Genomic DNA, 13,962 nt, shown 5'->3' with positions numbered 1-13,962 from the left:
CATAAAACCTGATGTTGCAGTATCCCTTACCACCAGCAGGCTCCTCTGAGTGCTGGCGGGAGAAAAATAAGCGGGAAAACAGGAGGGCAGAGACTGATGTACTGACATCACTCCCTGTGCACCTGGAAGTGACATCAATGCATCAACAGGGACCCTCTAGCATTTAGGCAAAACTTTATGCTTAAACCACAGTGTTTTCCCCAAATGCTAGGGAGTCCCTGGCAAGACAATGAGTGCACAGGGAGTAATATCAACATATTGCCACAGTGATGTCATTACATTGCCAGCAAGCCTACCCTCCATCTGGTAAGTCTCTTGCTGTTTGCCAGCCTTGCATGGGCAACCCACTACAAAACACCGAGGAACTAATTTTCAGCAAATAAAATTTATCTCATGCAACCACGGTTATTTAAGGGAAGATAAAACTGGCTCCCTGACTTACGGAAAAGGTCCACAGAGGCATCAGCTGCATAAAGAACACTGAATGGGATATTCCCTTTTTCTTTACAGCAGTGTCTACTGGGGTAAAGGAAGGAGCCACTGCTTTGTTTAGCAAGACAAACTAAAAGCATGAGCAGAAACATTAGTACAATGGACATCATTTCAGCAGGACCTGTTGATGTTTCGGAAACTATTCCAGCGTGCCTTCGCTACCTAATATTCTTTTGTGAGGCAGAGCAAATTGCTGTGCATTTTTATCTACCTATTTTTTTAATGTTATTCTCAGGGTTTTATAGGCTGCGGTTGGGACTAGAGTGGTTTTTAATTATTGTATTAGGCTGTTTTATTGTGATATTACTGAATAATATATTTTTGTATTGTTCTGTATTGTTTTTCACTGTTGTAATTGTTGTGAACCGCTTTGACATCTTAACCAAAGAGAAATGGTATAAGAAAATGAATAAATAAATATCTAAAATCTCCACGTGGAGGCTTGGCACAAAGATTATTTATTTATTTATTTATAGTCTGCCTTTCTCGCTGAGTCTCAAGGCGGAATCCACAGTGTGAGATTGGTACAATTCGTATCAAGGACATTTCCATACAGTGTCAACAATATTTCCATAAATGATGCCATAGGGTAATTAAATACAAGTCTACAAAGACATAGCATTAGCAAGAATCCAGTACAGAGTTGAAGAAATGCTAAAACAGAATATAATCAGTTTTAGGACTGACATTAGACAACATGAAGCACATGTAGTACACAGGAGTACATATTTAAAGCAACAGATAATATGTAAGGCAACACAGTGGTGAAGTCTATGGTCCCTAACTCATTAGTGAAGCATCTCTTTGAGAACACCTCCCTACGATATAGCCTGAGTAAAAAGCCCTTTTGAATAATTCAGTTTTGCATTGTTTGCGGAAAGCCAGGAGAGTGGGGGCTCTCCTGACCTCCTCAGGCAGGGTAGGGGCCACCACAAAGAAAGCCCGTGTATGGGCTGTTGTTGATTTCGCCCATGTGCAGGCTGGCACCTGCGGGAGACCCTGTTCAGATGAGCAAAGCTGCCATGGGGGAACATAAGGAGGGAGGCGGTCCTGTAGGTATGCCGGATCAAGGCTGTGAAGAGCCAATTCACATTCCACTCTCACAGCAATGCTGCTCAAGTTTCTTGCTTGCGCATGCACAAGCTACTGAAGCAGCTGCCTGTGTTGCTGCAACTGGCGCACCCGGGACCCATTTAGTATGGAGGAATAGTGCTGCTTAGGAATAGAAGATGGACATTTTGACCTACAGCTGATCAACTCAAACATTACCAGTACAGGCAGAGTCAACAATCTACTATCCATCAGTGGGATGCAATGGAAGGCATACAAAGACAGAGGAAACAAACCAACCCAGAGCACACTCTGCCAGGCCTTGCTGAATCAGGGAAATGAAAATGTAAGCCAGCTCATTCTAGCTATGCTGGGCCAGGACCCTCCAGAGGACTGGAATGTGGTCAAAGTTTGGGTTTGTCCCAGTTTCCACACACCAGGAGGAGGAATAGGCAAAACAAAAGCAAAACCGCCCCCCTCTCCTATCTTCGCTCCATAATTCAAGATGACATGCCTCTAAATGCAAAATCCTCTCTTGATATCTGGACAGGGCTGGAGCTAATTTGTGATGATGCCATGAAGCTGAAAGGAGAAAAAAAAGAAAGTCCTCCCACAGCTCCTTTGGGGCTTCAAGTGCTCCATATAAAACCGCCCACTGAAAGGGAGGGGAAAGGAATCTTCTACAAGGAAAATTTTACTAGAAGAATCTTAACAAGGGCCTGGCTATAGGACTTTTTAAGGCCTTCTGAATTGTTTCTTTGAGACCTGGAACATTTGTGCTTCACACAAGCTCTGCATGAGTATAGACACCAAATTCCTAGTAACATCACGATTATAGCCACTATGCAGTCACAAGCTCTGTGTGTGTACAGGCTATATATGACAAGGATTGTTATTACCCTGGTCTGCCCCAAGCATACAAATTACCCTACCAGACCTCTGCAGACTGAGCATCACAAGTGAATAGGGGAACAGGTAGAGTTGGACACACGTAGTGTGAGATCTGCCCAATCCTTTTCAGCTATGACTGCCTAGACTGGGACTGCATGCTTTGAGCTGTACTCATGCACAGACATCTACCTAAACAAACCATCCAATATACAGTTATCAGGCACAGAAGGCATAATCCTGATACCCACCAACAATGGCAAGAACCATATGTGCATAGCTGCATCTGCATGTAAAGCTGAACTATTTTAGCATCCCTGGGCAGAGACACGAGAACAAGTCCAGATTCTGTGCCATGCAAACCTGAACTTGTTGCCCAGAAAATGACATGCACTGTCACAATTCACGCACATTGCAGTTTACTTGCAAGATTAATTTTCTTTAGTCAAATGATTTATTTTAACATTTTATGCTGCCTTTCAGATCACTAGAAGCCCCCAGGAAATGCTGCATGATTCAAGAGTCCAAAGCTCTGCTATGCACATTCAGACAATGGACAGGAGACTACAGGTAAAGACATTCAGCCAAATATGAAAGCTGCCACTTGGTTGCCAGGAAATGGGGGGCTTTGGAAGCTTCCAATTCCAGGCTTCAGACAATCTAATTTTTCTGCACAAGAGTCACCTTTATCCAGCACCTGAGGGTGGGTGGAGAAACGATGGAGGATGGAAGGTTCAGAAGAACAGAGGCTACATATTTTGATCCTACACCTAACAGCTATGAAACAATATATACAAGCCTCCTAAGGCATTTTGAAAGGCATCCCAGCCACATTCTGTTAAGTGGTGATTATTAAATTTCCTCTTCCCCAAGCCTTCAAATTGTTTAGTCTTTCCCATGTTTGTTTAAACCCCATACTGTGCGGTGCAGTGGAATGGGGTTCCTACCGCAGAAGCTAGTAATGCAGCATGATAGAACCAATGCGCTAAAGAACACACCTGCAAGCCAGATGTTCGTTTTCTCTGAAGCCTCAGAAAAAACAGCTGTGTCAGTTTAAGAGGGGGCAACTTACTCACTGCTTCCTACGCCTATCACCATGTCATTGCTAAACCAAGCTAAGCCAAGCATTAACCAGGACCCCTGGAGATAATTTTTCCTTACTGTCTAATAAAAAAGATTAGATATCCATTCACACGCTTTCATGAGGTAACTAACAGTGTAATCCTACTCCAGGCTAAGACAATTGATTTCAACAGACTTAGACTGGAGTAACTCTCCTTAGGATTGCACTATAAGTAAAGTTAGGAGACCTCAACATAGATTATGGAAACATTTACAGTTCCACATTGCCAGAGACCTCCATAGCCCTTGTTCCCAACTAAGAGCAAAACCACACGAGACGAATTACACAAGGACACTCGAGTGAAGGGAGATGCAACGTTAGTCAGGAAGCGTAGCTTGAATTTCACCTCTCTCTACAAAGCTCGCTAGACAGCTCCTCAATGTTACCTACCAAGGTCAGCATCTGTACTTTTCTTCATATCCTTCTGAAGTTTCTTAGTCTGTTCTTCCAGCCTAAAATAGCAAATGAAGTTTTGAATGAATGTTTAAGAAAGAAAGAAAGAAAGAAAGAAAGAAAGAAAGAAAGAAAGAAAGAAAGAAAGAAAGAAAGAAAGAAAGAAAGAAAGAAAGAAAGAAAGAAAGAAAGAAAGAAAGAAAGAGAGAGAGAGAGAGAGAGAAAGAGAGAGAAAGAGAGAGAAAGAGAGAGAAAGAGAGAGAAAGAGAGAGAGAGAGAAAGAGAGAAAGAAGCCAGGAGGCTGTCTGAGGCTGGAGCATCAAAATGTGCAACATCAATGGCAACACTTTCCATTAACAGTTGTTTCTTAACCTGAAAATGGACTCTGTATAATTGTAGTACTGATCTTTTTTGGTTCCTTAGCATGTGACAGGTATGGAAATAGGAGGTTTCTTAGCCAACTATTGCTTCCCTGGAATACCCAAAGGAGACAATCTCCGAAAGTGAAAGCAGCAATTTTTCCCAATGGCCCATTCAGGTGAGTCATTAGCAACTTAGATTAACAGCAAGTTGGCTAATTTGATGCAGAATGTAAAAAAGGGGAAATTCTGTGCCTTGGGAACTGAACTGAGAAGGGGACAGGTTCAGTCACGCTTTGAATGCAGAAGGTCCCAGGTTCAATTCCCAGTTTCTCAGCCAGCTGGGATAAGGAAAGCCCCATCTCTGTTTCAGAACCTAGACAGCCATTCATTTACATACCAGAGGCCACTTGGGTCATTACCAGAACAATGGAAAATGGACTTTGTTTAATGTGCCCAAGAGTACACATACAAACACGCATATCCTTTTTCTTTCACACAAAGGTATAATTCCTTTATTTTCTAAGGAATAACAGAATGGGCACACTCTCTTTGTCAACATTTGGCAAAGTCAGCTGGATGCTGGCAACAACCCTATCCATTTTTTATCCACATATACCTCAGACAACCATGGCAGGGCCAGGCACTTTCCCTTGCCAGAGCACAAAGTTGAAAGCTAAATACTTAGAAAACGTCTTTGTCCCGCTTAAGACTGGGAGGCAATGCTTTGTTGTAGGATTCAAGCCATAAGAGAGGATTGCAAATCTTTTTGCAGAAGATGAATCTTATGATCACAGGCTGAGATTTTGGTCCTCAATGAGATAGTTCCAGAAAGACCAGCTAAGCTGGGACTTCTCATCAACTGGGAATAGACAAACTCATTGTCTGGCAGAAATTTAACTACAGGGAAGTCTGGGTCGCTTCCCATTACAAAATTCCTTCATGAAAAATACTTGTGTGCAAAATGTAATGGGCTACATTGGTGTAAAGCCCTGCATGTATTCTTGCTATGGAGGTAGTGAGCAGCTAGTGGCTTCCCAATGTTGTGTACATGCAAAGCCTTGCACACACACAGGATCACATACAACAGATGGGAATAACACAGATCATACTTACATGCAGGGCTTTTTTTCTGGTGGAAAAGAGGTGGTGGAACTCCGTGGGTTGCCAGCACAGGGGGCAACTCCTGGCAGGAGGTGGTGCCCCTGGTACCACATGCGCACGCACGAAGTGCACGTACGCTTCCAGGACCGCGCAATGATGTCACTTTGGGTCAGCTGGAACAAGGGGAGGAGTTTTTTAAAATTTAAATCGCTGTGCGCGGAGGGCGATCTAAACTCTCCTCTGATCTGGAGATCAGGCCACCAGCGATGTGACTATTTTCAAAAGGTGCCGGAAATACGTTCCACTGCGTTCCGGCTGAGAAAAAGCCCTGCTTACATGAAGGAATTATATAATTTGTGAAAAAGCCCTCAGTCCCAACAGGCAGAACTAGACCAACACAGGAGAGAGTGGCAAGACAGAAGACAAATTCAGGCAAGGGAAAAGGAAGAACAAGGGCCATCCTCCACAATAAACTAGTTAAGAACACTTACTGTTGAAGCTTTCCATACTCGCGTTCAAAATCTCTCTCGACCTGAGAAAAGGAAGACACCTCAAATCAATTTTGGAACGTAACTTAAAAAAAAGACTCCACCCAATGCAAAAGGCATTCACCTTACAAAGCCCTAAAGAGGCAAGTTTTCAAGTAGTGAATAGATAATGCACTAAATTTCACACAGGCTCTCAAATGAATTAAAAAGCCACTAGCTAAGGATTTCCTATGCCCTATAATATATAGAAAATATATCACTCACAGCTGGAATGAAAAAAGCATTTTGTCCCTACAAACAAAGCTGGATTTAAGAAACAAAAACAACCTCCTCAAATATTTAAGTGACTCTCCCATCAGATCTGAATTTCTTTTGGATTCTCCTGAATAACACATTCAGTACTGTATAGTGTGGTGAGCAATTAAATAGTTTTCCCCCACACAATCTCCAATTTTTTTTTATTCCATCCACTTACATGTAATAGCCCAGAAGCACCATACAAAGGCAACCTGAAATGACTAACTCCTCTGGATCGTTTACTTTTAAAAATCCAAACAAAATTATTTTATCACTACCAGATAAACAGACAGGCACCTTGATGTGAATAACCAGGCAGGCCTAACCTTGCCAGATTTTGGAAGCAAAGCAGGGTAAGCCTTGGTTCATAATTGGATGAAAGACTTCCAACAAAGGCCTGGGTTGCAAGAGGCAGGCAATGGTAAACTGCCTCTGTTAAGTCTCTTGCCATGAAAACCCTACCAGGGGTCACCACTAATCAGCTACAACTTGACAGCCCTCTCCTCCACCATACCTACTAGCAGAGAAAAGAAAGGACAGTATCAGGGGCCCAACTTGGTTTAAGAGGCCTTCAATATTTTTTCACACACATTTCTTCCTCAATAAGAAAGTACTCACTTTGATTTGGCTATTAGACACCCTGTACAGCAAATCTTTTAGATGTCATCTTACTTGCAAGCTACTTCTTAAATAGAAAATAAAGTATTACAAGTGGCTTATAGACACTTCAGGTTCATCCTCCTAGAAGCAAAGAGCGCAGCCTGGTAAGTGGCCACTCACCTCGGATCCAAAAGTGACACAGTGTAGAGCATGCGCTCGCTCTCTCTCTCTCTCTCTCTCTCTCTCTCTCTCTCTCTCTCTCTCTCTCTCTCTCTCTCTCTCATTGTTATATTAAAGAGCTCATTGCTCCATGGTAGAATAGGGAGAGCTTGTTGTGTAGCTTGCACAGCACTTTCCTGTGTTTAACATGCTGCTTGAAAGCAAATACACATCACACACCAAAGCTGCCAGCAATTATGTCTGCTTGCCTGCAGGACTCAGTGTCTTTCTTCTGCCTTAAGGACTACTAGCAATTTAAAACTGAATGAACGCAGGTAGTAGAACACAAACTCTGAGGTAATGGTAACACGGCAATTCCCATGGCCACTAATCCATTACTCCTAAGTTCAAGGAAAGCAGCAGTAGAGAATGGGTTCCTGGGCTTGGCTTTCTGCTATAAGGGAAAACTATCCATAAGGACTTGTTCTCTGTGGCAATTTTAAAAAACATTTACTAAAGTTTTATTCCCTTTCCTCTTAAAAAAAAATCAGAATGGCAGTTTCACTTCAAATCCAGTAAGGAAGATTCAGGTGAGCTATCTGACTAAATTTAACCAAAGGCACCCCAACAAGGAGTTCTCACGGATGAACATTAATTTGGAACTCGGTATCTAGAATCCAAACCGAATCGCTGAGCCACTACAGCTTATTAGTTTTCACTTCCCTTCACTGTGAGAGCCAGTCAGATCTAAGGGACACGGTGGTGGAGGCAGAGATGGTAGCTACGGAGAATGCCCATTGGACATCATTAAGTAGAGGAGGAGATCAGAGTGATGCACTGTGATCTCACACTACAGCCTTAGGGTGACTGCTTGTTGTGATGTCTCTGTAGTCTTCTCGTTTATGGACAGAAGGCAGAGAAGCCACCATAACGCGGTGCAATAGCAGCTGTCCATCTTGCAGAAGAGGATGGCAACTGAAGGGAGGGAGGATTCACCTCGGTATAATATTTTTTTCAATCAAAAGGGAGTAATGGAATCTATTATCAGGGTGAGGGGAAAACTGTCCATCACTGGAGGTAGATCAAGATCTGAAGAAGTATCTAAAGTATCTGAAGAAGTGAGCTGTGATTCACAAAAGCTCATACCCTACCACAAATTTTGTTAGTCTTATAGCTGTTACTGGACTCTTGCTGTTTTCTACCATCACTGGTAGAAAAGCAAAGGCCCAACAGCCATCTTGTCAGGGATGTCCTGGATAGAACCCAGAGTTGGACTACTAGATGGTAAGAAAGGCCTGTCACAACTCTAATTCCAGTGCTTTTTTGTGTTTAAAAAAGTGCCAGAACTCATATATAATAAGCCTGTACTGATTTCCACCAATTCCATCCTTCCTCTTCAGATCCCCACTAGGCTGTTTCTGAGGGTCTACTCTTTCTCTGGCTGTGTAAAGCAGACCAGAACATGAGAATCAGGACTTGGGAGTGCTCTGGGGGAAAGGTACTGACTGGCATTCAGTACCGTTGCAAAACCTCCCCTGTATAATTCTAATCTGAAAGACCAGTTAATGAAAGCTATCTTATTTTAGCAAATGAGAAATAGAAGGTTCAACTCCCTAATAAATTGCTATACTTTGGAATAGTTATCACTAATCCAACCCTAACAACTGATGTGCCTGCAATCAGCAGTACAAACATACATGTTTTTATATCAATTTAATGGCCAAGAGTTCCCCCAAAGAATTCTGGGGAATGCAGTTTGGTGAAGGCGTTGAGAATTCTGATAGAAGTCCCTAACTGCACCTCACAGAACCACAGTTCCCACAGTACCCTGGGGGAAAGGAACTGACTATAGCAAACCAGTTTAAGCCTGTAATGTAGCTACACCCTAAGAGACTGGAGTACAATAACTGCTGTGTCAGCATGTTACCAGAACAAAATTATTTTGGCAAGAAGCTGCATATAAAAGAAATAAAGGAATGCCACTACATTGGCCCTGCTTGCAAAAAAGCCATGCTGGGAGTACAGGCAAGCTAAACAATCACTTAGGATCACAGCAGTACTTTTGCCTTAGTTTTCCATTGGCAACATGCAGGGGAGAGCACGTTCCCACCTCACAGCTCCTTTTGTTAATCCTGTATTGTAAGTACTAAGCTGGGAAATAAGAGTGCCACTTTAATTTTGGAGATTCATAGTTGCTCATTACAGCTGAGCAATTTCCAACTACTTCCAACAAAATATGGGGAAATGCTTTATATCTATGGAGCGTTAACAGAAAGCAGCCAAACATTATACTGGAAAATCTAAAAAGTTATTTGAACTTTCAAGTAGGAAATATATCATTTTTGCTCTTTAAACAAAAATCTTAGAAATGGTAACTTTCACCCATTTGTTTTTCCTCCCTATATCCATGTTTTAGGGCATTTCAAATGTGCCTAACTGGTTCCAGCATTTGCCACCCACACCTCAAAGATAATGACTGCTGAACATCATCTTTCCTGTATCATTTCCTAGGAGACTCCTTAAGCACCGCTGCTTGACTCAGTGTCACCACCAGCAAAGGCTTCCAAATCTAAAAACATAATCCAGAATGAATGCCACTACACAATCCTTTTGCAGGTTACTCCCGCAGGACCGTATAATGAAAACAAAGTTTTTCTATTTTAGAACCAAGGTGGTACAATCTAGCCTCTTAAACTTGGCTTGCTAACCAACTTCAAAACCCTGGCTAAGGAGAGAAGCTGATTAGCAACCCTGGTTAACGCTGGTTCCACATTCTTAAATCTGATGAAGGAAGGTTGGTTTTCACTCTGGGGAGAGGATTGGCGAATACAAGATTCCACAACTGGCTCCTGATCTCTCAAATGGCACTCAAGGTCAGAGGGAGCCAGAGCTGCACCCACACTAAGTCCAGGAAGCCACAACAGCCTGCTCTGGGTCCACTGTCTTTCCCTGCCACCCACCAGGACGGAGGGCCTGCACAAATTGTAGCTTTTAGCAGGTGCAATAAATGATAATTTTATTTCTAAAGCATTTTCTAATTGGAAGTACTGAAGCAAAAAAGAGAGACCTAAGGAAACTGAAATGTTTCAAACTCAAATCCCTGCATTGTTTTTAATTAACATTGCCACAAGACAAGGACAGAACTTCCAAGGAAAGGCTCAGTTTTATGGCCGCCTCTGTGAACCATTTCCGTCTCCAAGACTGAATCGGTCCAGAGGTCCACTTTGATGGCCATTTTGACCACACTGGCTGGCAAATCTATGGGGCTTGTACCTGTCACATGCCCATTATTATGGAAGCTATCACCATATGTATCTAAACAGAACAACTATGCACAAGCAACAAAGTTTGCCCACTGCCAAAAATGGTCCTCCTAGGACAGGGCTAGAGCAGCGTGTAGGATGTTTGCACTGCCCGCTGTCTGTGTCGCAAGCTTGCCAAAATCCACAGCAGCTGATGCCTTCAGGTCAGGTAACAAGCACAAAAAAGTAAAGCCACCCTACATTTCTATGGCTGTTCCGGTGGTTAAAAATAGCTGCTGAATTGCCACTTCTATTTATATGTCCATGTGTGAACTGTCCCGGTTGCCTTACAAGGCAACATGACACTGGCTGCCAACCTGGCACCTAACTCTGGGTTGCTGCCACCATTTTAATCACATATTAAAGACACCAGCTACCACAAACAGGAATACCTGGGACGAACATGGTCTATTTGAACAGATATAACTTTCCAAACATCCCGACTTGCCTCCCAAACTTAATCATTTTTTCCCTTCTCTCTCTTGTGTGCACATGCATCGTCTTCACTTTGATACTATAAGGGAAAAAGCACACACACTATAATTCAGCATTTATACAAGTATCCTACTGCAAGTAAAATGGAGATGTTAATACAAGGCCAACATTTGGACAGAAACATGGAAATCCTCCTGCTGTTGACACTAATATTTATAATTTATTAAGCACCTATAGAGTAGTGAAGCAGTGATATGGTAACGGGTAAATTTCATTTGTGATGCTTTATTAGCAGAATAAAGCAGTGTTCTGCATTAAGAAGTTAAAGGGACAGTGCTACCAGATTTGGTTTCCTAAAGTGTGCGGAAGTCCTCTAGCATCTTTGTAATATATGCTTTATTTAAAAATTTATTTACAAATGTAGAAACAGAGCACAACAGGGGGAAATACGATCCTATAAAAAGACAGCATCACAATCCCAGAGAGCTGCTGTGGCCATTAGCTTGCGTCCCCTGAAACTCTCTCCCAGATTTAAATCTGCATCCCCAGAAACACTCATGCTCTCCACCCATTGTAAGTGTAAGCTCTCAAACACAGTCTGTAAATACTAATCACTGCAGGCAAACTGCCCATTCAGGAAGCCATCCACAGCTATTAAGAAAAACAGGGTTGCACTTACCTGTAACTGTTGTTCATTGAGTGGTCTTTTGTGCAAGTACACACTGGGACTGTGCACAAGCAGGCCAGCTGTGGAGAAGATTTCCAGAGCTTTCTAGGAGCACCTCTGCTCCCTTTGGTGCTTTCCTGCCAAAAGCATCACATGACCAGCAGGAGGGGCACTATTCCCACAGTTCTCTCCATGCTGCTGCTGGAGACCCCCCCCCGAAACTAAGGATCCAGAGAGTTCACAGTGGGGCAGGAAGGAGGGAGGGGTGTGTGCTTGCACAGAAGACCACTCAATGAACAACCATTACAGGTAAGTGCAATCCTGTTTTCATCTTCATGGCTTCTGTGCAGTCCCACATTGGGAGAGTAGCAAGCTCACTTATTGAAGGAAGTGGGTGTGAAGCTCTCAAAGTCTCAAATGGGGGGACTATGGAGGACCGACCACCTTCCCAACAGATGCTTAGCATCTCATTGATATTTAACCCAGAGGTGCTTCTAAAGAAGCTGGTGTTGCCAAGTAGGCCCCCTCTCCTGCCATGGACTGTGTTAAAATTTCCTGCGTTGCTGTTTTACTGCTGCACCAAAGATTGCCCTGCATGTGTGTGCTCTGATACACGTGTCAGTTTCCTGCCTGCTTGCTAATTACCTTGCTGCTGCAATAGACTGTGTTAGTCTCCTGACCCCCTGTTTGGATGACTCCACAAAGGACTTTCTTCCTGGGCAGCCCTGCCTAGACCTATATCTGGACCTCCCAGTGTGTGTTTGGACTTTGTTGCACATGTGCCCCATGCCTGCATTGCCATCCGCCACGGACCGCGCCTGTTTCCTGCTATGGACTGTGTTTTACGTGCTGTTCCCCCTGCCTCCATGGAAGCCTGCCTCATCTGGGCCCAAGCCACTGCTAGCAGCCAGGCGCCTGCCGGGGAAACCTCCAGCGAGCCTGGCCAGGTGCTCCCTGGTCAGTTCCCGCTTGCAGCCTCCCGCGGATCAGTCCCCAAGCCTGCCCTCGCTACCGGGCAACCTGCTAACCAGCCTCCGCCATGCCCAGCCGGCGACCATGTTCTTAGGCAGCTGGAAGACCGAGAGAAGAAGCCTGCTTTGGGAAGCCATTTCAGTGAAGCGGATACCCCACGTCCGCAGCGAGAGAACCTTGCCCCGCTCTACATATCTTAGGAGCCGCCCCGGAGAAGAAGCTAAGTGCCAACCATCCTAAGCACTTAGAGAATGCATCTCAAAGAAACCTCCGCATTCCAGAGCTGATGACATCAGGGCAAGCCCTGTCCGCTGGAACACCCATTCAGCCCACTGGGATTTCCCCCTCCCTCCTTTGTCCCCTCTTCCTGAGGTGTCACTTAACATAATCAGATTCCTAAAGTGGCCCATCTAAGCCATTCAGTAGCCCATTAAAATCCTTTGTTTTAATCTGTGAGAACCACCAAGTACAGCACCAGCCCCAGGGTACGTTTTGGGGTATTTAAGCTGGTCTCTCAGACCGCATGGTGCGCGTGCCATTCCTATCCAGACCCCCTTGCTGTCTGTCCATGGATCCATTGCTGGCATTGGACCACCTCGCTGTCGTGTCTCTGCTCCGCTTCAGGATTGTGAGTATTCCCTTATCATCGTGGGTACCTGCTCAAGCAACCGTCTCTATATTTCTTACTCTGCATTTCCTAGTCCTTGTATGCTTTCTTGTATGTATGTGCAAGTTCAGGCTTACGCCACACTATTAGTAAATACACGTGTTTATTGAACCTATTTGTAGTCTGCCTCTTTGTCACTAGAGTGTCTGGAATCGGGACCTCCGTAAACATTGGTTAAGATCCGCGCTAATTTTAGTTCCAGACTGCCAAGCTAATTTCCCCATTATAAAAAGCAGTTCTGGTAACACCGGGAGCTCTCTAAAAGTATCCCTGCCAAAGTACAGGCAGGAATGCAACAAGGAAAAAACAGCGTTCTGATGGGAAGAGCCATGCTAGGTAAAGGGTGTTGAACAGTCATACACCCAAGAGAGAGTGTGATAGCCTCTACCAACCTACAAAAGAAGGGCTGTGTGAGGATACTGCCAGGTCTCTCTTGGAACCTGAATGACTAATACAACCAATAGTGCTGTGAGACATGAGAGTTGAAAGCCAAACCCCTGGTAGGAAATCCTGGCCAGGGCAGGGCATTGTGAAACTCTATGAATGGGGGGACATAGGCTAGAAACCCACAGTATCCTCATTCCACAGGTGAAAGTGCTGTACACTAAAAATGAAGCACCAGGGAAGTGTCAAAAGTTACCCCTTGGTAACTCCCAGTCCTACTTTAAAGGTCTTTGGAGATCCAATTAGGAAGAGGAAAGTTTAGACTGTTTGAATTCCAAATATAGTCAACAGCAAAAGAAGAAGGGTCCAAGTCCTGCTATAGCCTCAGTAGAGACTCTTGCCCACTTAGAGGTGCAAGATATGGTAGTCAAGGAGGAGAAATTGCCAATGAGAAAAAACCGGACACTACTGCTATAGTGAAGGAAAAGGAGCTGATCAAAGCTGCCAAAGCCATCAGTGGGAGTGAAAACATAGCAGATCCACACCAGAACACTGAAAACAGTGAAGCAGGCGTGATGGGGC

At 43.9% G+C, this 13,962-nt stretch overlaps 1 protein-coding gene and 1 long non-coding RNA gene across 3 annotated transcripts in view; one reads left to right on the top strand and one right to left on the bottom strand.

Moving 5' to 3' along the window:
• BIN3 (bridging integrator 3) overlaps nt 1-13,962 on the bottom strand; it is a 114,932-nt gene that overhangs the window by 48,921 nt on the left and 52,049 nt on the right. For both annotated transcript variants that reach the window (XM_054998206.1, XM_054998207.1), the window contains 2 exons: nt 5,901-5,941; nt 3,944-4,005 (listed from right to left, as the gene is read on the bottom strand). In XM_054998206.1, the coding sequence (XP_054854181.1) occupies nt 3,944-4,005; nt 5,901-5,941 (103 nt within the window). The remainder of the gene's footprint in view (nt 1-3,943; nt 4,006-5,900; nt 5,942-13,962) is intronic.
• LOC129342438 (uncharacterized) overlaps nt 1-13,962 on the top strand; it is a 36,980-nt gene that overhangs the window by 14,320 nt on the left and 8,698 nt on the right. The window contains exons 2-3 of the long non-coding RNA XR_008598217.1: nt 2,914-3,000; nt 4,370-4,484. This is a non-coding gene — a long non-coding RNA (uncharacterized LOC129342438). The remainder of the gene's footprint in view (nt 1-2,913; nt 3,001-4,369; nt 4,485-13,962) is intronic.

The sequence above is a fragment of the Eublepharis macularius genome, chromosome 14 (genome assembly GCF_028583425.1).
Source record: "Eublepharis macularius isolate TG4126 chromosome 14, MPM_Emac_v1.0, whole genome shotgun sequence".
Classification (NCBI taxonomy): domain Eukaryota; kingdom Metazoa; phylum Chordata; class Lepidosauria; order Squamata; family Eublepharidae; genus Eublepharis; species Eublepharis macularius.
Note: the sequence above shows the minus strand (reverse complement) of the source record. Positions and strands in the feature narration are given on the sequence as shown.